A 24,513-nucleotide genomic window follows, 5' to 3' on the forward strand; every position below is an offset into this window, starting at 1 on the left:
GTTAGCAGAACCAATTACGATGGCATAATACTCAGAAAAGAACTCATGTATGCGTCTGTTTTTAACCGCTCTGTATAGATAATTATTTGATAAGGCAACATGATCGAGTCTTTTTCAACCGTTTCACGCGATCTCATCGCCAACGGTGATGATTCGGATTCAGCTCCGTTTCGTTGTCCTTAATTTCTCACTCTGTGCGTCTGTGTGTCAGCACACAGTTTGTTTGATTTGAGACTTTCCACATTTTTCTCGCAAAAAGGTACACTGGTTAAGATCACCGTTTCGCACTCTCCCCCAAACTCTCTATCAACTGGATTCAACCTTCTAAGGAGTTTTTGATCTACGTTAACTTTCCCAATCTGCGACGACTGCGAGATCAAATTTACCTCCGATCGAGACTGGCCTATCCTGTGCCTCTGTCAGAATTGCACTTTTCGCACCAATATTAAAGCCAAATCAACACCGTTGGCGATGAGAGATTCGGAAAAATTAGGTGAAACAATTTTTTTTATAACAAACTATACTTGATACGTACTTATAGTCTGCAGGCACGAGATTGCAATAGCCTTCATACTTTTACATAAATACTTTCTTAGTGCAGGTAAGCTAAGCTGAGATACGATTCTCCGAGCGAACGGCGAACCTCATAAAGGATGGCGTTTAGTCACTTTTGTACAGATTCTACCGAACAACAGACGAACATGCGTTTTACTTCTATCGAAAATCTTTCCCATTTTTCTAGTAAAAAAGCCCCTAATTTTAAGCGCTAGATTTTAACCTAGAATGTTAACGGTCAGAAAATGGAAAGCGTCTAAGCCCAAGAAAGAAAAACTAATAATTTGGACTCCATTTTTCGTTTGACCGAAAACAATGATTAACGATAACATTATGCGAGAGAAAGAGTTGATATTTATAAGAGAAAAACAAGGAACACACTAGTTTTCCATTATTATTTTGTCTAGACACACTGGTGAAAGGGTCACAAAGTTACACACACTCATCCGAAAAACGTTACTGTTGTTGATGAAAAGCAAAACACAGAAATTCACTGCCCAGCCCCAACCTCCCCCAGAAGATGACAGTTAGGCAATATCTACTACATATATATGTATATTAAAGGAGGACGATGAATTTCTGTTCTGCAGAAAACAGGCAGTGGACGAAAAATTCATTGATTGTATGATATTATCGAAGCAATATTCCAATTTACCACTGCGGCACACCGCATTGAAACCTGTAGCCCCCCCCCCCCTTTGACGTATTATGATGATACATAAATGCACATGTTAAATGATGAGACAAGCAAAGTTATAAGCACCCCGGATGGAAGCATGCGATTTAGTAAAAATAAAAATAAAACAAACGGATTGTATGAACTAAGTCGCGCGAGAAAAAAAAGAGCGCTCACTCACATGCACGAAACATAAAGTGACAATAAAAAAAAACAATATGTAAATGTACCATTTATATGGCGCAACACGAAAAAAAAGAAAAGAAAGCGGAATCGTAAGAACGAACTATAGGTACCCACATTTAAACAAGATAATAATTATTATTATATAGTGATTGATTGATGATTGTATCTTAGTGAATCGAATGAATTAATTATAAAAAGTATTTTAAAAATAAAATAAAAAAGACAACCAAAAAAAGCGTTGGCCATACCATTCTTTTTGGGGCTTCTTAAGGTTCAACTAGTGGACATTTAATTCAGAAGAATTAAGTGAAAACCCCTCTCGTTTACTCCTATTCGACATTACCCTTTTGGAGTTTGAAACAGTTTCTATATGCTCAAAATTTCCATTCTGTTCACGAAATCTGTCTATCAGAATAGTACTTATTTCGTGAACAGCTTTTGAAAGCCCCAAACTCAATTATCTACTACTATTTGAGCGCTAACTTCGTATAGACACGAATCAAGCCACGGTAGATTCGAAATTTTCAGATATGTATCTACACCCCAGAAAAGCAACACGATTTTCCGTTCACACGTATTTCGTTAGTTTACAGACCTGCAGATTACAGAAAATGATTGGTCGTATGTAGAAGTCCCAAGTATTGTGTCAATTAGCTTACTTACTTTACTTTACCGACAATCCATATTAGCGGATCCAAGCCGAATGTATTAGTGATTTCCAGGATCGTCGGTCTTGGCCTGCCAGTCCCCAGTCACTCTTGCACTCCTTCTGCGCGTGCATCTTCCTCGATCGTCCACACCCAACGAGTGCGTGGTCTACCTCGAAGCCTCGCGCAGGTTCTCTGCTAAACACTATTTTCACTGACCTTTCTTCTGGCATTCGGATTACATGTCCAGCCCACTGCAATCACCGGTGCCTGATCAGCTTCACAATGTCATCATAACGGCCTAAATTAGCAAAACAACGTATCAACTATCTAACCTGATGACATCGCGGGTACCAGTTTTTCCCAGGGGTCAGACCCTGCACTGTTTGATTGAGTTTCTACTCTACAGACCCGTCCGACCGGACTACTTCAGGGCTCCTGCATCCCGGAAACAACACCGAAGTTGTCAGTCTCAATTCTGGAAGAATTCAACGAGAGCTACCTCACCGTGTACTATCAAAATACTAGACGACTACGAACCAAAGTTGACAACTTCTTTCTACTAGGCAGTCTGATAAGTACCTGAAAATTTTAAGAGATGGCATTAGTATTCACTAATGTGAACCATTTTAGTCGACCTTGATCCTTCAATGACGCCTGTCAAAACTTCAGCCACTCCGGGACCTGAATGAATAAACCTATTTAAAGGGTCGTTAATAAAATGAAAAAAAACTTCAGCCATTTATTTTTACGCATTTACAAGTTACAGCACTGAGAATCGACTAACCTCCGAGTTTTTTTTTAATATGGAAAAGTCTGAGTTTCGAGTTTTGATCAAACACTACTATCTACGCAAGAAAACGATATCCGAGACCAAGGCCAAGCTGGATTAGTATTACCCGGACTCTGCACCGTCGATTGGAACGATTCATAAGTGGTTTACCGAGTTTTGTTGTGGCCGTACGAGCACAGTTGATACTGAACGATCTGGGCGCCCAAAAGAGGTCACTACACCAGAAAACGTCGAAAAAATCCATGATGATGTTGAAGTTGAGAGAGGTAGCTAATGCTGTAGGCATGTCATTGGAAGGCGTGGGCAATATCCTGCATTCAGTTTTGGGCATGAAGAAGCTCCGCGCGCGATGGGTGCCGCGCTTGCTCACAGTGGACCAAAAACGAATTCGTGTGACGACTTCCCAGCAGAATTTGGTATTATTTTCGCGTAAGCCAACCGAGTTTTTGCGCCGATTTATAACCATGGATTAAACCTGGATCCATTACTACACTCCTGAGTCAACGCAACAAACAAAACAGTGGGTTTTACCGGGCCAAAGTGCTCCGAAGCGTCCAAAAACGCAACAATGGGCCGGAAAGGTTATGGCCTCCGTATTTTGGGATGCACATGGCATAATATTCGTGGACTATCTTGAAAAAGGTAAAACCATAACCGTAGCAAACTATTCATCATTATTGGACCGACTGAAAATCGAAATCGCCGAAAAGCGACCGCATTTGAAGAAGAAAAAACCGCTTTATCATCAAGACAATGCGCCTGTTCATTTATGCTTAGTTGCACAAGCAAAATTACATGAAATCTGTTTCGAATTGGTTCCTCAGCCACCGTATTCACCAGACCTGGCCCCCAGCGATCATGGTCCAATCTCTTTTTACGGACACTGAAACGTCGTAAAACCAAGGCATCAAAACACTACGCTAACATGAGGACATGTCTCAAAACAAACATTCAACATCACTTGCCGCAGATACAAGTCGTACAACAAATTGCTCTATGTAAGATACACAAAGCGTATCGAATCAAATCTCAAGCGATACCCAAAAGGTTTTTCGTCATTTATGAATCAGAAGAGAAAGGATAATGGTTGTTCGATATCAACAGAACCCACCCCACGCTTCATCCCTGGCTAAATTCTACGATCCACTAAATTTCTACTGTCCGAAAGCAAGCAGTACATGGTTCCGGCAGCTGCAGCAGATAAACATATCCGATTAATATCATCGTCATCATCGTATTGGCATCGACCGAAGCCACTGTGGATAAGTAATAGTGAGCCGAACTACTACTCGAAATTCTCGTAGGAGATGTCCTGTTTTATGCTTCCAAATCATATATATCCACGGATCAACATGGATTCTCACAAATTTTGTTCAAGATACGTCGCATTACCTGACAAATATTGAAAACTGTAATCAAATAGACACAGTTTACACTGATTTAAAGGCAGCTTTCGACCGTGTAGAACTGTAGACCATCGAATACTGATTGCGAAAATGGACCGACTAGGTGCTCCAGCTTTCCCACACGTTGGCTGAAGTAATACATGATAAATCGTCGTTTTTGCGTCAAGCTCGCTACCGTGCAATCTGATTATTTCACAAACAGTTGGGGGTTCCTCAAGGGAGTAACATCGGACCACTATTATTCTCGATATTCTTCAACGACATATTCTACTTGCTTCCATCTGAACTACGCCTGGTGTATGCTGACGATCCGAAGATATACATCACTATACGGAGTGTTGAAGACTGCAAGGAACTTCAGCAGATGATCGATTATTTTCAAGGCTGGTACCTGAAAAATCACATGAATATTAGCTCAAAAATGTTCTATAATTTCGTTTAGCCATAAAACCTCACCGATCATATGAAATTACCACATCTGTGATACTCAGCTAGAGCGTGTAGATGCTATGAAGGATCTGTGAGTCTGAGAGTGGATACGAGTCTCACTTTTCGTGATTATTACTCTAGTATGGTTGCAAAAGCATATCGCAATCTAGGACTCATCATGCGGACAACGAAAGACTTCCCGGATTCACACAGCTTGCGATCATTATATTTCTCGCTTGTACGATCATCCCTCATTGCCCGAATTGAAGCTGTCCAGAAGAAGTTCACAAGATTCGCCTCCAGATTGCTTCCGTGGAATAATGTAGCTAACATGCCTTCATACGACATCCGGTGTAGATTGCTGGGAATAGTTACTCTACGAAGCAGACGTGACTCCATCAGAGACCAGATGCAACTAACATTCTAAACAAATTAAATATCAACGTGCCATCAATCTCTTTACGCCGGAGAGACCTGCTGAGACTGGAGTTCCAGAGAACAGACGTGCGTCCGTTAACGAACCGATTATCTCGATATCTCGTCAGTTCAATGAAGCATACGATTTTTTTGACTACGCTATCTCGGTATCGGCTTTCAAAAACAGATTGAAACGACGCTCTTTGGAATCTTCAGTTAGGAGTGGATAGCAGCTCAAGATTGGAGGACGCATATTTATTTTATGAACTTTGATGTATATCTGTTATATTAATGTCTTCCGTAAATTTTGTATTATTATGTGAAAAGATATGGGTAAAGCCGCGTTGTATGTGAGCCTATTGCCTATTGGTTTATATACAAAGACTTTTCCCCATCGTTCTCTCATCAAGACAGCAATGTAAGATGAGGTTGAAAAAAGAAATATTTTTACACCTCGTACAACTCGTGGTTCATGCGTCTACGCCATTCTCCGTTTTCCATTTTATTGCCAAGTACACTGGAGGCGCTTTTTACGCGGTTTTTTTACGCGGTTTCTTTTCACGCAGCTATTTTTACGCGGTTTTCGGAATTTACGCGGTTTTTTACGCGGTTTTCGGAATTTACGCGGTTTTTTTACGCGGTTTTCGGAATTCACGCGGTTTTTTATGCGGTTTTCGGAATTTACGCGGTTTTGATTTACGCGGGGCGTATCCTACGCGTAAAAAGCGACTTGAGTGTATTGACCGCAAAATTTTGCGTTCAAACACATCAAGTATCAAGTACCTCATGTTTTTAGCCTTGACATTGAAATGCGGTCAAGCATATATTAAAATTTCCAGCGTCCAGTTCCTCTATGGTTCCCCAGGTAACCAATAAGCATCACCAATGCTATTTACATGCAAATCAATAAGCATTTAAGTCACCTTAATTGCTACTTAAATGCTACTTTGGCAAAATATACAGCTGCTTTACTGCTAACCCTCTAATAATGCTGACAATGCTTGTTACCAACTGATTACCAACAAGAACATTTAAAATAGAATTTTGCATGCCAATTTACAAAAGCTGCGCCCTTAAAAGCTAATATACAGCAACGTGCTGTATAAAATGCCAGATATGCTAATAAGCGATTGATTTACTGCTGATGGTAATGCTTATTGGTTAGCAGGGTCAAAGGTACAAGTACCAGCGAGCCACATGCCTTGGTGGGTGTTGTGGGTTCGAATCCGGTTATAATCTCAGATCATAGCTTGATTCGATCCATGTATTGGACAAAAGGTAGGAGTTACAACCAGGGCTTGAAAAGGGATCGCAAGTTGAATGGTACTGCCGTGAATGCGAACTTTCCGCTTCAAACTCCGCTTTTTGAACGATCATTTGACTGTTTTTTGAATCCAGTCAATCTGCCGCTTGCGCTGCTGCCAATTCATGCGGCATCTCAGCAAAAGCAAACAGTCGATCTCCCGTTTTGCATTGCGCTTTGAGAATATAAACTGCAAACTGATTGGTAGCATACGGTGACGTATTTTTTCGTTTCTCTTTTTGTCTCCAAATCGGCTGTTCACAGTAATAGTTTGTCACCCGGACGTCGGTACGACGGAAGCAAAATATTCGTTTATATTGGACGGAGTCCGACCGACTTCTTCCATGCACATGTAGTGGTTGTTTTTTTTGTAGTATTGAATCATACGATTATGCGTTTGCTTTTTATTAGCGTGGTGACTGCCAGTCATTTGACTGTTTTGCAGTCATTCGCTGCTCCAAACGGTAAAGGCAACTTGATCGAAACGAAAATGTTAAAAAGCTTTAGAACGCGTTCGTTCTACTGCGTGCAATCGGCGTTTGACTGAGCAAACTGTCAGTTGTGTTATGCATAGCGTTCATATTCCACCACTAAACGGACGGTGTGAGCTTGAATGTGCGTTGGTGTGACTGCGGTAGAAAAAAAGGATCGGTCGAAGCCCTGGTTACAACGACTACTTGTTAACGGGAAAGTAGCAGTCATTAACTTTTCGTCGGAAAGTCCAATTTCGGAAGAAGTTTTTGGACCCAAAAGCGGAATTCTATTTATAAAAATGTTATAAACACGAGGAAATAAAAAGAAGAATCAGGGAGGTTGTGTACAAGACACGACCGCATAGGTGACGCAGGACTACGTAAGTCTCAATCCCATTTTATCAACAGCACATTTTTTCACTACACTTCCAATGAAACGGCAAACATGCGTAACCATACAGAATCAAACCGAACACTTTTCCAACACAGATGTCAAATTCGCCTAGGTTTAATCGTCTCGCCGTAAAGAATTTGCTATCTGTTGGGACAAGGAACTTTTGAATTTTGTTCCTGGTACACTTCCCTAACACAGACATCTACTTTAGAACTTTTAGTAAGAACTTTTGTTGGGACGAGGAGACCTTGTCACTTTTTTTGACGTACTGCCTAAGTAAAGATATCAAATTGGTGTAGGTTTAATAGCAGTGCTATGTGCCAAGAAATCTTGTTGAGACGAGGCGACTTTGTCATTTGTTTTGGTTTAAGCTTAAGCACAGATATCAAATTGATCCAGGTTCAATCGTCGCAAACAATCGCCTCGATTCTACATCCCGATCGGGCCCGTTCCAATCAGAAACGTCCTGATCGACATGTGTTATAACATACGTTGTATTCCGATCGAAGCGCAATTTCTGATCGGATCCGGCTCCGATCGGTATGTAGAATAGAGGCAAATCTTCGACCTGTTGAAATGGGGAGATTTTGTCACTTTTGACATAGGACTACGTTTTTGTTTACTATACTGGGACTGGGTAGCACTTTGTAAAAACGAAAAATAGAAGTGTAACGTTTGAATGAAATATTTCAAACGCTAATAGCTACTATACTACTGAACGAAACATAACAGTTAATATGTCGTTGGATAGATAAAATGTCCAGCAATGTTATAGTAACATATTAATAATAATTTTTTATACGCTAAATAGTGAAAATGTGTGTAAAGTTTTAAGGCCGAATTTTCCCATACATTTCCCTGGTGATCGCCTAGCTTCACAGGCACGGACGACAATTAGATACACCAAAGGATTTGGATCCAAATGATAACCTTTGAGACCACTTTGTAAGCCACACCCCTTTTCCAATCCAATTGGCAACATCGATGGCTATTGACGGCAACACCGACCCCGAAGACAAGCGGAATCAGCGGGCAATGGCCAACGTGAATCCCACACGATGCACTTTACGTTACATTTTGCATTATACCCATCGCAGACATGCGAAATTGTTCGATAGCTTGCTCAATCAGTGTCGGACAATCATTTAAGCAGCAGCAGCCGATAGGGTTTCCTCCACCACCTACACTAGCTTACAAGTAGCAGCGGCAGTGCCAGTGACTATAAAATGGTACACTTGGTTCGCCGCCTGCTCATTTATCGCACTATCGCACTGACGGACGGTCAGTATTTTGATAAAACTAATCCATTTCTACTTTACAGTGATTTGGTATTTCCTATCACTCCTGTATTAGCGGGCAACCATCATCCTAGAGTCTAAAGGACCGAATAGCGACATCCATCTATATATTGGCAACAGTAATAATAGTACTGATTTTTAAGAAGTGCTATCAGCTCAAACATAGATCTTTTCAGGGCCACCAAACAATTTCAAACGGTTTTTTTCAAAACCACCATTAATTCAATGAAGAATTAAATCAGAATATTTCGCACTTCTTTTACAAATAAACACTCAAACAATGATACTCACAAATACTCAAATATGCATATGTCAGAAATGCAGTTTACATTAGTCTTTGATTTAATGATCAGACATAAAGTTATACTTCATCGATTAAAACATGTTATCAATATAATGAGTATTATATAACACAGTCCTACGTCACCCTTTCGTACAGCCCTTAGGGCTGTATACCTTGTAATTTTTTCCTAAAAACACGTTTAATACTATGATGGCGTCTTTTCCAACCAATCACGAAACAAGGATTTTCAGGTGAACAATGCTTCATTATTTCCAATTTTTCAATAGTGCGCACATAAAAATCAAAAGTTTTCATTATTCGCCTCGATTCTGCATTCCGATCGGAGCCGGATCTGATCAGAAATTGCGCTTCGATCGGAATACATCGTATCGTAGCGCAATTTCTGATCGGATCCGACTCCGATCGGTATGTAGAATAGAGGCGATTGATGTGAATGCGTGGAAAACGTTCCGATCGATTGATGCAAAAATATTGAAAATCGATCGGAAAACCGCTAAACTATTAGCGCTCAAAATCTTTAATTTTTGCGCGACACTCGCATTTATTGATATTTTGGCATGACACCCTATTCCAAGCCTTGCCGCAAGACGTAGTCCTACGTCCCAAATTTGCTTTTGACTTAAACATTGATAGGTTTGAGCGAACTGGAAACTAAACATTAAAAAAATAGCTGACATCAAACGCGATCTTAGAGCGACTGGTGGGGGACCGAACAAGCAAGTACCACTGGCGCAAAACGAAATAGTTTTTGACTCGCTCTGGAGTTTTTGTGCACTAGTGGATACTATTATTTTCTATTATTTACCTTTTTGTTTGAGTCACGCTACACTTTCTTTTTAGGCTCGACATATGGCATTCAGCCACCGAAGACGATAGTAAATCTACAAGAACATACCGTTGAGATATTCGACGGAACAATTGATGTAGAAAACCCCGACTCTATCAAGCTAGCCCACAGAGCTCGAAGGATATTTTGAGCAATACCGAGAACCGAGCAGCTCAAACAAAATACAACTAAGTAGTAAACGAGGTTAGTAAAACGTTCGAATTGCTTGCAAAACAAAATCAATCCACAACGTACCACACCGAGTGCTCGCGCTCGGTAGAGCAATCCGATTGACTAAACTAACGTCCCGTTAGTAAAGTGAACACATCACGTTGAGGTGAAACAGTGAACTACGAAGATGATGCTGGGCATTTTACGAATGTTCAACAGTTTTTACACAAATTTATAATGTTTGTCGCAAACATACGGCCCACCCATCGTAATTTACCGACTTTCACGAGATGTACGATGAAAATCTCTCCAAGCAGTTGCTGTAGCTCATGATTCACATGCGTGCGACACTCTCCGCTTTCCTTTAGTACTTCGCCAAAAGTAGTCCGCAATACCTTTCATTCAAATACGGCGCGGCCGCGTATACTTCCTGATCGACGCGTCTTGTGGATGTGGAGGGAAAAGTAGGCTCGACTTCCAGCTTGAATACGTCGTTGAAACTCATTTACTCGTATTATTGTCGGCGGCGACCAGAGATCTCAAATATATGCACTCATCAATCACTTCCAGTTCTTCGCCATCAATAGTCACGTTCCGTGGCAGGCGAACGTTATTTTCTCGGAAGCCTGTTCCTACCGTGTATTTGGTTTTTGACTCTAATCTTTGGGACATCGGTAAAGATCGATCTATTATCACACTTCAAACATTTTCGTCATCTTTCGTAAAGCAAAATAATTACTATTTTTTTAAATACCACACAACATTTATTCCAGTATTCTTATCATTGCTACCTCATAAATTCCATATGCCCCGCCCGCTTTTAACTATCTTTTAAATATTTTATAATGATAGTCCTTTTCTTTTTTTCCCTATTAACTCTATAACGGTTAGGCTTAACTTTTTTCTTTCATGGGGAAGAGTAAATGCTTGATGTGAAAAATAAAATCTTACATGAACTAAAAAATTATTAACGCTGACACGAAAGGCTGCAAGTTGTAGCCGAAATACGCGCATTCGTGACGCTAGTCAAATTATAGTGAAACTAAAAAAAATTCATTTCCAAAAACCCTTACCCAATCTAATTTTCCGCTCTTTCCCCTTCACGTCTTGTCACGCTCTAGGGACACCATAAAACATCTACGTTTCATTACTTTCTTCTACCATTTCCTTCGTCTATTGAAAGGACTACCGTTATAAAAAATTATTCAAATGTCTGACCTCACTAAGAAGTCAACACAAAAACATGCGTTTAAATCATCTTTTAAAGCTATCGATAGGTAACTAATGCAAGAGAAACACTTACGTCTCTCCTTCCGCTATGGCCTTGAACAGCGCGTTGCGCATGTAGTTAAATTTCTGCAGAAGCATCTGCTTCATGTAGTCCGCATCTCTGCCGTTCATGATTCCGATAGACAGCAGCAGCAGAAAGTATCCACCGGCCATAAGCCAACTTCGGTTGGCCCTTATCCATCTGGCCAAAGGGCCGGGTGCCGCTTGAGGAGACCGCCGAGCTGTCCTATTTACGGCTGTCTGCTGGAGGATCGTACCGGCAGGTTTTGGCTGTTTCCTGCTGCCGTACACGAGCAGGTATCTGACTTGAATGAGATCGTTATTCTTTACAATTATATACTTTTCCGGTATATTGGTGCTTTGGTTTTCCTCTTGGCTTTTAACGTAGGCCGGATTGTCAATGTACTCGCACATGGCCGTGCAAGCCAGGTGACTCCCCAACGAAGACTTGGACCAGCCAGCTCCGGTCGGGGCAAATATTTGACTCACGTGCAATTCTTCCGACAGATATATCCCTTCGCCGAATAAAGCAGTCTTGTTCAGATGCTGCTGAAGGCCGTAATTCAGTATGGAGTAATAGTTGAACAACTTACTTCCGTGGTATGCATGGCACGAGTTAAAGTGCGATGAGTTTTCCCTAAATACCCGCTCCGATCGCGATTCTCCTTGATGAAGCACTTCAAATATGTAGTGCGGTCTTTGGAATGCAGCCAAGCAAGGTGATTTAGCTAGAACCGAATCATGGTCGGGTGCAGGTACAGTTCTCAGACGCGCACCGGATTGTCTGCACAGTATCCAATGTAACAGATCGATAGAACTCTTTTTAAGATTGTCTATCGACAGATTGTCCAATGGAGGAAGTTCATCCAGAGCTTTGGTCTATAATTAGATAATGGATTACGTGTACTATGCTTAATTGGTACTGCTAATTACACGTCGTCAGTTTGCTTACCAGTTCAGTGATATTTTTTTCGCCGTTGATAATATAGTTAGCTGGAAAGGGTTGCAGACAAGAATCGTACCTAAAAGATTTGGCTGCAGCAACAAAAAGGGACAACCGAAGATCCGCTGCCGCTGGATCGCCTACCAGGGCTTCTTTTACAGCGATACGCAGCTCCCGGTCGTTGCTGTCGGAACTCATCGTAGTTTCAAAGATTTTTCCAACAAAGTAGGCAAGGCAATACGATGAACGAACAAATATCGACTATTTTTTAAGAATTACTTGATAAGCACTGATAAGAAATTACTATCTGATGAATTCATTTTGTGTACATTAACAGTAGACACAAACAAATCACAGTCGACTCGACTGGCAGACAGACACCGATGTACTTTACCTACTTAGCTACGGCTAATATCGCTATGACGGCGCCGCAGTGGAGACACCTTCATTAGTTTCGAGATGGCGTGCAGTTGAATAGCGATTTGTTAAAGAGTGCAAAAGACAGAAACATGTCGGAAATAATTTTCACGCCTTCAGCTACGGGCAGTTCTGGAAGTGTAAAAGAGGTCGTGCGGTGCCGTCATAGCGGATTAAACGAGTTCCGTATTAACGTGAAAAAGTTTAAACATATTTAGCGTGTAGAATAATTCATTCCAGATTCAAGTGCAAGATGAACGCATCACGATACGAATGAATGCGCAAGATGACAGTACAATTTTGATCAAAAAGCTATCTGTTTTGCTTCGAGTTTGTGTTTATATTTTCATCTGCTGGCTGTTCAGAACAATTTTTGTGCTAAACCGGAAGATTAGTGTTGTTTTTTCGAATTCAAATTTTCTCACAATGGCAGATTCACAGTTTTTCGGTTTGGAATTGCTTTACAAAACGGTTGAAAATTCCATCCAAACCAAATCAGATGTTCTAATTACCATCGTTCACTGGTATTTGATTAAAAACTCATTTCGCAATGTTGGAATTGGTGACGATGTAAGTATCTTTCTCCTTATGATTGTATACCCCTGAAGCGTACATGAAAATTGGTTCCTTTTTCAGAAAACATTTTCCAACTCGGAAGAAACAAGCGAACTGCTGCCGGAAGGCTGGAACAGTAATCCACACTCCTACGCTTTGCGTTACGTGAACAACGATCAGCTGTACATTCTGCACGGCATCGACAGCGAGGGAACTATGATCGTTAATCTGCTTCAAGTTAAGACATTGAACGTGTCGAACACTACATTTTCAATTGAAAACACAGTAAAAGCAATTAAAGGACCGGCTACGACTTTGATCGATGATTTACCTGTCGTATTGGATCGCATTCGGGAGCAACTGCTGCAGCCGGTGTTCGAAAGTAACAAAAAGAACACCGAAACACAGACTGCTAAAGAGCAACCGAAAGTCGAACAGGAACCACTGTCTCAGAGACTAACTATTGGTTCTTCACTGAGAGAAAGATCAGACCCGCTCGGCGTTGGCAACGTTGGACGTGGTGACTTGGATCCATTTGGTCGTGGAGGAGGCATGATTTTCCAACCACCTGGAGGATTTAACCCGTTGGGAAACCTTCGGCTGCCGGGACCGCCCGGAAATATTCCGGGAGCACGGTTCGATCCTTTCGGTCCCCTGGTTGGAAACGATCCGAGACGGTTCCGTAACCCTGATCCGGACCCGGATCATATGCCACCGCCTGGCTACGATGATATGTTTATGTAAAGCTTTTACTGACTGATTTCAGAGAGAAAAAATCGAAATAAAGGTACGTTTATTCGGTAATCCTAACGAATGTGATATATTCAATTCAGAGTTATCAATCCATCGTCGGGTTCTTCTAGTTGGAAAAGCTGTTCTAAGTTGTCCACCGTTATTTCTTGCGAACTCCATCGGCCGGTGCTGTCGTTCTGAATGGTTTCATGAATTGTTTCTTCAATTGTGTTTCGGACGATGAATCTATGCACAAACGTTTCCCTCGTTTGGCCGATACGATGCACTCGACCGATCGCTTGCAGTTCCTCGCCCGGGTTCAGGATCGGTTCCACCAGAAAGACGTGAGTGGCTTCGATCAGATTGAGCCCTTTCGAGCCGGCCTTCAGCGGCAAAAGCATGCAAGTTATCTCGTTACGGTAGTCTTTGAATTCTTCGATACTGCGGTAAAATTTGCTTGATCTCGTTCGATAGGTAACGCCGTTTTCTTCCAATGCCCTTGCGAGCATCATCAAAATCGGATCCCAGTGGGAGAAGATGATAATTTTAACATCCGGCTCCTTGCGTTTCAACTCCAGGATGGTTTCTACCATTTTGAGAATTTTGTTAGAGTAGTTTCCTCGTACGTTGATCTGTTCCGAAGACCCGAACTGCGAGCGTGTTACGTAGTAGATGCTGAAGTAGAAGAAAAATTGTAAGGGATAATTTAATTAAATCTTATTTGACTGAAAACTAACTCGGCAACCCGCTGTTTGTGACGGCAAACCACACAGCTGATTTGATTTCCCTGGCTTCGAGCAATGCGCACGATCTGCGGTGCGCAGACGATACAGAAGTGATGTCCACACTGAAGCACCGCGTATTTTTCCGGTGTGTTTCGGCAAATTGGACAAGGATCGATTTCCTCGGTGCTTCCCAAATGTTGCAGGTATTTCAACGTTCCCTTCAGCCGTACAAACTCTCGCTCGGAGGTCATTTTCTGAAGCTGCAGATCTTCAAAGGTTTCATCCACTTCGCAGTCCAATATTTGTTGGATTGTTTTACGGGTGTTACTCTGCTCTAGTTCCTCTAACGAAACGACCTGTAACCGTGAGCGGCACATGTTTAGCTCATCGTAAGCCGCCGCTGTGTAGTTGATTTCAACCCAGTACTTGGAATATTCTTTAAATTCAGCTTTTATACGATCCAGATAGGACAGATACAGGTCACCCAATCCGATGACTGTTTCATCGAAGTGTTCTTTCTTGGAGAAGGAATGTATTTCTGTAAAAATATAAAAAAAATATGACAATAAATAAAACTGGATATTGTTTATTCACGGAATCTTGTATTGTTTATTCAGGAAATCTTGATCTTATGATTTCACCATTTTATTATCCACAAACCAATCAATGTTATGATTGTGATTGATTAACGCTTGCTGTTCAGAGAATTTAAAGGCACCAGCGTTAAAAACTACTGCGCACGATCTGTATGACGAGCATCACTGACAACTCCATGTATAAAGCTAGCTTCGGCGAGCAATCCTCCATTCTCCAACAGAAATCCGTAACCAATGGACCTCGGGAAGTGAATGCGTGTCCTGTTATAATTTTTTCATCAACGGAATCAAAAAGAATGATGGAAATCCTCAACCCGCCCAGGCAAGTACCGATTTTACAGATCATCTTTACTTCCTGAAGTTCTTTCCGTCCGTATCAATGCCTCCTGTAGTGACATCCTTCGTCATCGAGGCTCCGTTCCCAACGCTCTCTCAAGGAGGTATCCATCGCGTTCATCTGCTTAGGAGTTGTTGCAACTAGCAAACGTGAATAATAACCATGCCGTACGAGTATATTACCAAAACTTGTGAGCAGTACGAACAAAACCAGCGCTCAACTCCCAGTCCGGCCCTGCGTTTAGATGTAGTAAAGGAGGCTTCCAAAATTCCTCTCCAGACAAGCGCAATACTGCCAATATAGATCCCACCGTTGATTCGCCTCCCGTTTCCAGCTTAGCGTCATCCAACTGAATAACGTGATGTCCAGCACGCCAACATTCACGTGTATTACCAGAATGTAGATGGAATGAACGTGATGTACAGGGTACACTTTGTAGGAGAGCTTAGTCTGCTCGCTAATAATACGCTTCCGAATCTCACAGCTGGAGTCATTGTCCGCCGTTACGATTATGATTTCAAGCGTGCTAATTTCGACGCGATCCAAAATCTTTTATACAGTATCGATTGGGATACGACGTTAGACGAGAATGACGTAAATGCCGCTGCTTCAACCTTTTCACACATTTTAAATTATATTATTGACCGCCACGTGCCTAAAAGAACGATACGCAAAGAGCCGTATCTACCTTGGATATACGCTACATTACGTCGCCCTAAAACCGAAAAAAGGCTGCTTTGGAGAGGTAGTCAATCACTGCGAAACCACTACCAGGCCCTCAACAGGCGCTACAAAAAGTTTAGTCAGCACTTACTTACTTATGCGTCCATGGCCGCCAACAAACGCCAACGCCAAAACAAACGGATGAAATCCGAGATCTCCATTGCTGATGGTTACCGGCAATTTACCTGTCGCCAGGACAGGTTCTCGTCTGCAACCCAGATGTCATTGCCTAAGCTGCGTCGCCATGAGCCTAAGGGGCTACCTCTTCTACGCCGTCTTTGCGGATTTCAATCGAGTGTTTCTCTGCAGATCTCATTCGCTCCTTTCCTCAAGGTGTGCTCGATCCACTTCCAGCGACTTTCACGAATTTCTTTTGCTATGACAATGGAGTTCCTCATTAGATATCCAATTCAGCTGTCAAGCCACCAGGCACCAATGATATATCACAGGCAGCGATTAATAAATACCTGCAATTTTTGCATTGTTTCCGCTGACGCAATAATGTACATTAACAGTAATACAGAGCAACGTGATGCCACGCCAGTTATTGCAGAAAAGCTGATGCATCATCTTAACTGACAAAGATGAGTCTGCTTTGAGTATCTCGACTGAAATACAGTCTATTCCTGGCGCTGTATTGGATTTCATACTGATGGCTGCTTCAATTTCAACTCCGAGGCTCGGGATTTAAGTTGTTCGACAAAGGCCCTTTTCAGCTCTAGATTCTCCAATCGACATACGTCGTAGCGAAACACTGTTTTCTTCTCTCGTCGTTGGACACGTGCGACGCGGAACCGTATCTCAGCGATAATGAGGTGATGGTTGGATACAATATCAGCGTTGCGTTTTTTGCGTACATCAAGAAGGCTCCTTCGCCATTTTCGGCTTATGCATACGTAGTCGATTTGATTTTCTGTTCTGCCGTCGCGGGAAACCCACGTCACTATATGTGCTGGACTATAGGGAAAGAGCGATCCACCAGTGACTATGATGTTATCACCACAAAATTCTGTAAACAACTTCTCGTTTTCGCTCATCTCTCCTAGGTCATAGCGTCCCATGACACGATCAAGGTCCGCGTTGTTTGAGCCAATTCTCGCGTTGAAGTCGTCCAAGTGGATTTGGATGTCTTCCTTCGAGATTTTGTCAACTACGCTATTCAGTTGGCTGTAAAAGCTCTCATTTTCCTGCAGGTCGGCAGCACCCGTTGGCGCGTATTGTATGGTTTCTAATCCTTGTTCTTAATCTGGCAATTCGCTCGTTTATCGGTTCCCACTTCATCAGGATCGCATGTGCCGCTGGGCTCAGTCGACATCCAACTCCTCTTCCTCGTGTAGCATTTTCACCTCGTATGCCAGAGTAGCGCAAGACTTGCCCGGATGATGTCTTGTGCTCGCCAGTACTCGGCCAGCGGACTTCACTCAGCCCCAGGATTTCAAGCTTCAGGTGGCCAATTTCCCTTGCAAGTTGAGCCAGCTTGCCCTGCTGGGCAACGGTAAGTATGTTCCATGTTCCAATTCGTGTCCATGTTTGCATGCTAAGTATCGTTGCCTGTAATCTAGATTGATTTCTTCTATCATTTCATTTTTAGTCAACACTACTTCCGCAAATATTAAAACAAGTTTGAACGCAAACTGAAACGAAATGCCAAGTCGTTTTGGAAATTTTTTGTGCCCGACGGAAAGACGACGGTCTTCTAGCAGCCATGTACCTTGGAGACGACACTGTTCTCGCAGATATTCTCCAGTGTGTTTGAAGATGAAAGTCTGTTTGAAATAGAAGCAATTACTGCACTGGATGGCATAGCATCAATTTTTTTTTAAAGAACTTTATCGATCCCTTGGTTGCTCCAATCCGACGTCTATTTAGCTAATCCATTAGCTCAGGTATATTTTCCTATGTTTGGAAGCAGCTTACATGTTTCCAGTACATAAATAGGGTAACAAAAGAAACGTAGACAACTACAGATGGATCTCTGCTTTATCGAAACTCAGTGCTTGTTGTGATTGTGCCAACCTCAACGTTCATCCAACAGTACATTGCCGATGGGCAGCACGGATTCAAGGCTCAACCCTTACCAATCTACTAACACTCACTTCATACGTAATGAATTGCTTTGACGACCTCTCTCAGACAGACGTTGCAAAACTGGACAAACTCGGTATTGGAGGATTAATTTGTTATAACGGTAGATTTTTACAATCAACGGAGGGAACGGTAGAAGAAAGTAATGAAACAACGAAAGTACAGACATGCGAAAGTCCGCCAAATGCGTGTCCAAATTAGTTTGGGAGTGCAGCACAGCATTGAGGGAACTCTCCCGCCAAAACAAAGTTTTATTATTTTGGGTGCCCGGTCACTGCGGAATCGAGGGCAATGAATTTGCTGACAACCTAGGAAGAGAAGGATCAGCTCAGCAATTTATTGGTCCTGAACCGTTTCTGGGCACCTCCACATCCGCCGTAAAAGGCGAATTGATGACATGGGATAAGCTAGAAATAGTATCCCGTTGGAATCAAACACAGGGTTGTAGACAAGCTATACAGTTTATCTACCCAAACTCTGCAGTAGCTAAAAAACTACACCATTTAACTCGTAGTGAACTACGCACGAATATGGGACTCCTAACAGGACACAGCCCCGCTCTTTATCATTTAAAGAATATCGGCAAGGTATCATCCGACACCTGCCGCTTTTGTAACTCTGAACCTGAAAGTTCTGCGCATCTGCTCTACTATTGCGGAGCTCTTGCATTATCATGGCACAACTTCTTAGGAAGTTTCCTTCTTACTCCATATCAGGTATGGAGCCTAAATCCCAAAACGGACATTGACATTATAAACCATGTAGTACCGAATTGGGGCACAGGATTACAACTATTCCGCTCAACTCTATCAATGGGTATGAGCGATCCGTAAACTGTGTACAGCAATCGGGGCCTGCCACAAGAGACGATCATTAATACTGTCGCAGTGGCCTTTTCACCCAATGCCCTTCCGGCATACAAAAAAAAAAGTAATGAAACAAAGGTGATAGTATCCAAACAGAAGGGGACAAGGCATGAAGGGGACAAGGCATGAAGGGGAAAGAACAGAAAACTGAGTAAGAAAGGCTCATTGAAGCAACGCTCAAGTAGTTGCGTAACGTTCCTCTTTACTCAAGCTGGAGATCCGCTGATCGAACCAAGCTATAATCGTAGCCAATTATAACCGGATTCGAACCCACTTCTCTCACCTCGTGCTTTTTCCGGAATTTCACAAGGCAGCCATCTCGGACAGTTGGGTTTTCTGGTTTTAACGACGTCAACCTATAACACGGAACAATTCTTTCCTGTGTATACCGAGAGCTAATTACAGCACCTTCAGTACTATTATAACCGGCTTACAATGCAACTTAAACCGTTTCATGCCCTACTTCGGCTTTGACGAGACCCGCAACGTACTGAAAATGCGCTTTAGAATACTAACTACTAGTTTTTAAGTAGCCAGTACGATAAACAAATCTGTTTTTTAGTAATAAATAAAAATAAACAATAGGGACACTTACGTCTGATGATCACCTCATTCGATGTCATTTGCCAGCTGCCTTCGGTGGTGTTGGTACTTTCCATAAATTGTTTCTGGAAAATCTGGCACTCGTACTGATTCAGAATAGTTTTAACCTCGCACAGGACACAGGTCGGCCGCTTTCGTTTCTCCTTTTCGGGCAAATCAGGCAGTTCCGGGTCCAGATGGCAAAGAAAGGCGTCCCGCACCAACTTTTCAATTCGATCCCGATCTTTTTCCGGCCAAAGGTGCTTTGGTTTGAGATTCGAGCAAAAATAGTTAATCATTTCAAATGCTTTCTTCAGCTGTTCCCGATGTTTCTTAACTTTGTCCAACCAAATCGTCAGTGAGTAGTCCAACCCCCGCATGGAGCGTATCTCTTCAGCCATCCCGCAATGATTTCGCACTTCGACGTTAAGTTTGATCAGAAAATTGTCTAGTTTGACGGTGTTTCGATCAATTTGGTAAAGTATCATACGCCACCAATGACCATCAATCTTGTGACCTAATCTTGAAGAAGTTTCCAGAACCTTTTCGGACGTAGAAATCAGTTCTTTTTCGACATTTTTCACCGTATTTGAGTACACCTCGATGTACTTCCACTCGAGTTTGGCGCATCGCTCTTCGAAAGCAGCAACTTCTTCTGCGGGAGTTTCCTCTCCTGCATTCCGTTTCATTCCAACAACGTCCAGTAGATTGTAGAGTGCATGTATCTGCAGTAGTGTATCGACGCTGATCGTACCTTTGTAATCATCCGCCCAACGCAGCACCGATTTGTACAATCGTATAGCCTGATCGTACTCGTTCCGAATCACGTGTACTGCTGCCATGCCGTTGATGCTCGAAACTACCGATCGCAGTTGTGCTTTACAATCATTTTCGTTATTGGTAATCAAGTGTTCACGTAATTCGGTGGGAGTCAGCAATTTCTTCGTGGTCAGTTGATCCGTCCGATGAATGATTGATGCAATCGTGCAGTCTTGGCGCAGTTTTCGCAATGGTTCCATCAGCTTCAAGTATTAAAAAAGGTTTTAATTCTGCAATTATAAAAACGATTATGACCACTTACCAAGTTGAACGTATGAATATTCATTCTAGAGACACAAATTTCGTTGCCCAGCTTTTCGGCCTTTTCGTGAAATGCTGCAGCACAGCGGGAATGTTCCATTCGGTAGAAAAAACTCTGCAAATCCGACATCGTAACGTAGTGAACGATCTCCGTCTGCGGTGGAATGCCGAGCTGATCCAAAACTGCTGCTTTGCATGTTCGCCACATTATGCGGGACATCACCGTCAGCAGTGGAACCGGATTGCCGAGCTGGTAGTTGTACGTCAACTGTTGCCAGATATGGTAATCATTGTACGGTGCGTAATCCAGAAAGTGTACCAATCCGTACAGATTATCCATACTCTTCTCAATCGGTGTTCCGGTAACAGTCCACCGATGTACAGCCGGAAGCGTTTTTACCATCCGAGTGGTCTGATTGTGCACCCCTTCAACCATCTGGGCCTCGTCCAAGCACACTCGCCACCAGCGAACCAACGGCAGCGGTGATACCAGACTAAGAAACCGTTTCTCATGTCGAGACGTGCGAGCATTAGCCGTCGTGTAGTATATTTCCGTTTTCAAAACGTTGTAATCCGTTAAAACAGCATCGTATTCAGCGAGATCTGCCGGACTAATCCAACCGTTCTGAGAAACACCTTCATAGATGAATATTTTGAAATTTTTATCACTAATATGCTTCGTAATTTCCGAGGCCCATTGCATTTTGATTGCAACAGGAGATACAATTATTGTTGTACCAGCCTCGACCAGGGGCTCCGATCGCCAACATTCGGGACAAATGTACCGAGATGGTTCAGCAATCGAATTTTTCAGCACACATTTTCTGTGCTGCTGTAGACCACACTTTCCACATGCAATTAATCCTTTCAATGATCGTTTAATGCATATACATTTTAATTCACCTTTAAGTATTTCTTGGTTACTATCCTCGGCTTCAAGTTCTTGTAGCTTACGTTTTCTCTTACGATTAAACAGCATTAAACCTAGTATTTCGACAGTCTTTCCCATACCCATTTCATCTGCTAAAATACCTCCTGGAGGTAAACAAATATCAGAGGGCTTCTCGTCAACAACCTCAAAACTATCCAAGTACATATAGAAATTTACATCCGGCACATTTGCGTTCCTCAACCTTGCATACTGAGCGGGTAAACGCTGTGGAATGGTTTCTCGATTCAGCATCCAGCGAATCGCATTTGTCTGATATGGTCTAAGGGTTGGTCTTAACAGCTCATGGCTAACTTCCGGTGGAATCGAAGGATCCAGCTCGTCGTGCAGATGCGCTTCTCGCAGTTTTTCATAAAACTGAGCAACCGACAAGGTACTGCCATCGGTTTGCTCAGGACGGAGTTCCAGCTCCTGCTGTCGGACGAAATCATTCCGTTCCACCTCATCGAAAAACAGCTCCACCATTCGCTTTCGCTGCACAATACAGCCCACATCTTCGAATTCTTCCGGGCGCAGTCGTCTCAAGAAAAGTGCCAAATACACGGTATCACTGTCGGAAGCATCGGTACGATGTTTTAGTTCGTATTCCGGAATTCGGCCCACATCTGCAAAATTTTCGATTTCTTACACGAAAACCCGTAGGTAATAGTAATCTATACAAACCTCGCAAAAACGATTTGATGTTTAGTGATTCATCCAGTTGGTAGTAGGTTTCTCTCAAGTAGGAGAAAAGCGGCTTACCAAACGAATCCTCCGAGTTCTTTTCTGAGGACGATTTCCGATGAATTCCTATATCCGCAAGACAGTATTCCATCATGCAACTAGGTAATATGTTATTTATTCGCAAACGTTGATATCTAGCTTAATCCAAACCCGACTGCAAACTATTGAAATTTTTTCTTAGCACTACATAAAATAAAGGACATTCTACTGCACATTTTTCATTTTTTTACTTATATGAATTATAAAAAATGTTTGTTGTTTACAGAAATGAACTCAAACATTTGGCAATGAATTTGTTTTGGGGTCAGTTGAATATGACGTCCCAGTTCATAGCGAGAAATGAATCACGACTAACATTTGGAACGGGGGAATAAGCCAAACGTACATTCTTAAATGAATTTACGTGTAATTAGACTCAATTGAGCTAAAACTTTGTTAAAACTGCTCATAATACTCTAATACACACACACTCACATATGTTATTTGTCACAGTGAACTCAATTCTTGGTAGCAAGTAGCCAAAATTAATTAGAATTTTTACTCAAAATCTGAGTAAAGGCCCAACCAGCATTTTGGATAGCTTTTTACGAGCCATAATGGCAGACGTGCTCGTAATATTTGAACGGCTTGTTTGACATTTCCCTAATACATAGCACGTTACCTTTCCATGCGTTCGGTGCATTCACGGTAAAACTAAAGGAATGTACGAAAAGAAAACGTGCGATTTATTTGGAAATGTCAAAAATGCCATTCATATATTACGAACACGTCTACCTTTATGGCTCGTAAAAAACTGGATAAGCAATTCACTGACAACCCGAAAGCGTTTGTTTATCCTCCTGAAAATATTTTTTATTCACAGTCGGTTTGGAACTAGTCCAAGTTAAAAAACAAAAACTGTATAGATATTTTTCTTTTCTTTCGCTAACAAAAATAGTTTGCCGATATACAGCAAAGTTTCGTTAATTGGTGGTTCGTTAATAGAGGTTTTCCGTCAAAATTTTTTTTTCCGCTAAATGTTCGGTTTTGACTCTTAGAAATTATACCCATATAAAACTTTCTTTATTAAAACCTCTAACTACTGTAAAAATGAAAAACTAAAATACGTATATTTCAACCCGTCACTTCTCGGATGTATTACATGCCTTTTTGTACCAGTGTCCTCTATTTTCACCACTTCGAAACCATTTATGCCACTCTTTACTCTTGTGGCAAGCAACGCACGAAACGAAAAAGAAGGTAATCATTAGCTTCATTCGTTTTGTCCTTTTCACTCAACCGCTGATACACATATGTCAATATCTGTTGTGCAATGCTGCCAGAAAATCTGAAAATTTTAATAAACAGTGCAGCCGAAACGAATTTTTTAAAACTCAACATTCGTGATTTGGTGAAAAGAAACTCACCATTCTTGCAATTTACATTGTTTGAAAAATCGTAGTAAATTCTAGAGTCAACGAAAAAAATATATTTTTGCACCATTATCACTCGTATTGGGAGTACTTTCGAGAAAAAATAAGAAAAGAAGGGGTATGATCTGACGGAAAACCTTTATTGGACGGTTCGTTAATTGGGCGTTAGCTAATTGGGCTATGTGACAACTTGAATGTCAAAATTGTATGGAATTTTCGAGTTTAGAATTTTCTAACAACTGTCAGTCGGCCCAATTAGTGAATCAGCTGGAGTGCAGTCGTGGCCCAATTAACGAATTCAGGCTGTACAACTCTAATATGTTATAACTATTTTCTCAAGAATGTAAATAATCTACTGTTTTTCCAATAAACATTTTTGTTGAGTAGTATCTTATTCAACCGTTGTATAGCTAATTACCGGGTAACAAGCGCTTGTTAAGCTGTTATACAACAAAATTGTTTGTTGGGTTTTATTAAAAGAACGTCAAAACCACCTGTTCTTCCACTATCTAGGCCTAGGTCGAAAAAATAGAAGCAATCGCTTAATGGCCGAAATAATCCTCCCGTGCTCTACTTCAAAATCCATCAACCCTGGGGCGCTGGCCCCTAAGGACAAAGTA

At 41.8% G+C, this 24,513-nt stretch overlaps 3 protein-coding genes across 3 annotated transcripts; 1 reads left to right on the plus strand and 2 right to left on the minus strand.

Annotated features, from left to right (window-relative positions):
• Positions 1 to 10,636: 10,636 nt before the first annotated feature.
• On the minus strand, positions 10,637 to 12,491 carry LOC128737927 (protein mono-ADP-ribosyltransferase PARP16-like). Its single transcript, XM_053832703.1, has 2 exons — positions 12,121 to 12,491; positions 10,637 to 12,047 (listed from the first exon to the last, which is right to left on the minus strand). The coding sequence occupies exons 1-2, from the start codon at positions 12,307 to 12,309 to the stop codon at positions 11,178 to 11,180; spliced, it is 1,059 nt and encodes a 352-aa protein (XP_053688678.1). The 5' UTR covers positions 12,310 to 12,491; the 3' UTR covers positions 10,637 to 11,177.
• Positions 12,492 to 12,833: 342 nt separating this feature from the next.
• On the plus strand, positions 12,834 to 13,885 carry LOC128737928 (proteasome inhibitor PI31 subunit). The gene is made up of 2 exons (XM_053832704.1): positions 12,834 to 13,098; positions 13,165 to 13,885. The coding sequence occupies exons 1-2, from the start codon at positions 12,955 to 12,957 to the stop codon at positions 13,825 to 13,827; spliced, it is 807 nt and encodes a 268-aa protein (XP_053688679.1). The 5' UTR covers positions 12,834 to 12,954; the 3' UTR covers positions 13,828 to 13,885.
• On the minus strand, positions 13,877 to 22,609 carry LOC128737923 (E3 ubiquitin-protein ligase SHPRH). The gene is made up of 5 exons (XM_053832699.1): positions 22,422 to 22,609; positions 20,811 to 22,363; positions 19,743 to 20,751; positions 14,553 to 15,078; positions 13,877 to 14,490 (listed from the first exon to the last, which is right to left on the minus strand). The coding sequence occupies exons 1-5, from the start codon at positions 22,573 to 22,575 to the stop codon at positions 13,908 to 13,910; spliced, it is 3,825 nt and encodes a 1,274-aa protein (XP_053688674.1). The 5' UTR covers positions 22,576 to 22,609; the 3' UTR covers positions 13,877 to 13,907.
• Between the last annotated feature and the right edge of the window lie 1,904 nt (positions 22,610 to 24,513).

Source organism: Sabethes cyaneus, chromosome 2 (assembly GCF_943734655.1).
Source record: "Sabethes cyaneus chromosome 2, idSabCyanKW18_F2, whole genome shotgun sequence".
Taxonomy (NCBI): Eukaryota; Metazoa; Arthropoda; class Insecta; order Diptera; family Culicidae; genus Sabethes; species Sabethes cyaneus.